Source organism: Penaeus vannamei, chromosome 12 (genome assembly GCF_042767895.1).
Source record: "Penaeus vannamei isolate JL-2024 chromosome 12, ASM4276789v1, whole genome shotgun sequence".
Lineage (NCBI taxonomy): Eukaryota > Metazoa > Arthropoda > Malacostraca > Decapoda > Penaeidae > Penaeus > Penaeus vannamei.
In genome coordinates, this window is record NC_091560.1 from 18109947 (window position 1) to 18112446 (window position 2500).

At 40.5% G+C, this 2500-nt stretch overlaps 1 protein-coding gene across 1 annotated transcript in view; it reads right to left on the reverse strand.

Moving 5' to 3' along the window:
• Positions 1 to 2500, reverse strand: part of LOC138863492 (uncharacterized) — a 3802-nt gene that overhangs the window by 1269 nt on the left and 33 nt on the right. Inside the window, exon 1 of the mRNA XM_070127646.1 lies at positions 1967 to 2500. This exon is cut by the window's right edge and continues 33 nt beyond it. Within this exon, the coding sequence (XP_069983747.1) occupies positions 1967 to 1993 (27 nt within the window). The 5' untranslated portion in view covers positions 1994 to 2500. The remainder of the gene's footprint in view (positions 1 to 1966) is intronic.

Below are 2500 nucleotides of genomic sequence, written 5' to 3' on the forward strand. Positions count from 1 at the left end.
GGGTGGGCGGGAGGCTAAAGTAAAAGAGGTATGGGTGAGGATGGGGGGGTCAGCTATGTAGACGGGGGTGGCAATGTGGATTGCATGCAATGAAAACAATCACTGATCTTACTGCACAAAAATAAACATTCACACTAATAACGATGAACTTACGGTAATTGCAATATTAAACAACTACTATGCGAAATCATATAAACAGTACTTCAATTAGTACGTAAAATGAATGAAACGGTGACTGGTTTGGGTCAGCTTCCCTGAGACAACTGACCCAAAAGACAACCCTCGTGGTTGTAAATGATACTTAAAATTAAAATAGATTACCTGAGGAATAGTGATGAAGGGCCCAACCGTAGAAGGGACACATCATCCAGCTCATACGCAGAACGCAAATGGGTACCCATCTTCTTGGGGAATATCAGCGATAATCTCACGTATAGCGATAAGAAGGCGCGTGGCTCTGAGATCGCCTGGGCGATAGGTGTGCGATTTGGCAAATGAGAACAACTTAACATTAATTACCTTAACCTAATTACATGCCCATACCCAGCTGGGGGTCGTCACCAAGGACTATGTAATAATGATGAGGTGAGGTTTGTGAAAGCGAAAATCATGAACAATATGAAATCGTAGTAGCTGTTTAATATAATTAATCTAACATGGAGATCATTGAATAAAATGAGATATAAATACAAATAGCTTGAATGTATTTTTGGGTCGAGCAGAGTCAGATGGCTATAAGTACAATCTACCTGAGTAAGGTCAAATGAGGTCGTTCTGCGAACATTCGTTAAAAATAGCAAGAGCTAGTATATGTAAAATTAAATATTGTGAAAAAACAAGTACACAATAATCTAGAAATTAAATAATCAAATTACCAATAAATGAACATGAATAATTAAAGAAAAAATATATCTATAAAGAAGACGAATAATTACGGCGAAACATACTTCGGAATATGCACAAATATACTATAATAATAACAAAATCATACGATTTAATTCGATGAATTATGCTAGTATTATTATAGTTCCCAATATATTCATGCAAACCGGAAGTAAATTCATCACTCTATCGTAAATACGTTGATAACGGGATAATGATAAAATCACAATGTTATAGGACCTGACCTGATTTCACCTGAACAACCATGAGTGAGGTCATTCGCACTATAAAACGAATATAACATTTTATACATAAAAAATACTGAAGTTATTCATATAAACATACAAATGAGCAAGGCACACTGTTTTTGTATAAATATAGATACGAAAAAAAATAAAACATTATCACTGCAAAAAATAATTTAACACTAGTGGACTAGAAATATTGAAAATAGGTAGAGAGGGAGGGGGCGATTAACGGGCGGGGGTTAGGAGGAAGGGAGGGGGTTCAGGATGATGGGGGATGGGGGTAGGTGGGAAGCGTGGGGGAAATGTTTGTTTGTGCATAATTCAACTAAATTATTTAAATATTCCAAAATATCCCACAATTGCATAGTTAAACCGAGCCTAAATAAATGCACAGTAATGATATGCGGACTGAACGTCGATATGGCTTCGGTTAACGTAGTGAGATATAATCAGAATAAGAAAAAAGTCAAGAATATGGCAATACTTAGTCACGTGACCTACGATGGCCGTAAAGATAGATAATAATTTAAAGAAAATGCACGTTAAGTTCACCCACATGAACAAAATATTTAAGTGGAGTTAGATTTAAGCAATAAAACACGCCAAAGAAAATGTAATCTCGCAAGTAATGAAAATGGGGATTGATTCCCTTAAAAAAAGCGACGATCTACCATGACGAGAAAAAAACATAGTAGATAACAGAAAGAAGGAAAGAAAATGCACTTTGCACGAACACTTTAGATATTTGAAAAAAAATCACTGCACTTGTAAAAAACGGCATGCACACATAGGCGAAGAAAGGGGAAAGAAAAGGAAATTGCCAATGGTGTACTTACAGTTTTTCGGAGGCTTGTTTGTGTCATTCCGCCGCTTGCCACCAGTTGTCAGGGGTTTTGTGTTGCCCTGATTTGGTGGGTTATGGAGACACAATTCTGGTTCAGCTGTTTATTGATAGGAGGTGGCTGGAAGGTAGCGTGGCGCGGGTTGTTGTGGGCAAGGAAGCCCAAGAGGGGCGCCGAGCGGGGCGCGCGTGGAGGAGCGCCCCTAAGGAGAGGTGTGGTCAGGGCCGTGGGCCCCGGTCAAGTGTGCTTGGTCAACTGTCCTGTAGGTTTCGAGTGCTGGTCGCGGGCCCCTAACAGTGGAGACGCAGAAAGGTAACCCTTGTTCCTCAGACTTTTTTCTCTCTCTCTCTCTCTCTCTCTCTCTCTCTCTCTATCTCTATCTCTCTCTCTCTCTCGATCTGAGGAATGAGGAGTACCTATCCACGTCCCCCAGCAATAGGGACACCCGAGCCTTTCGTCAACGCTAGAAGACACACTTGACCGGGGTTCACGGCCCTGAACACACCTCTCCTTGGGGGGCGCTCCCCC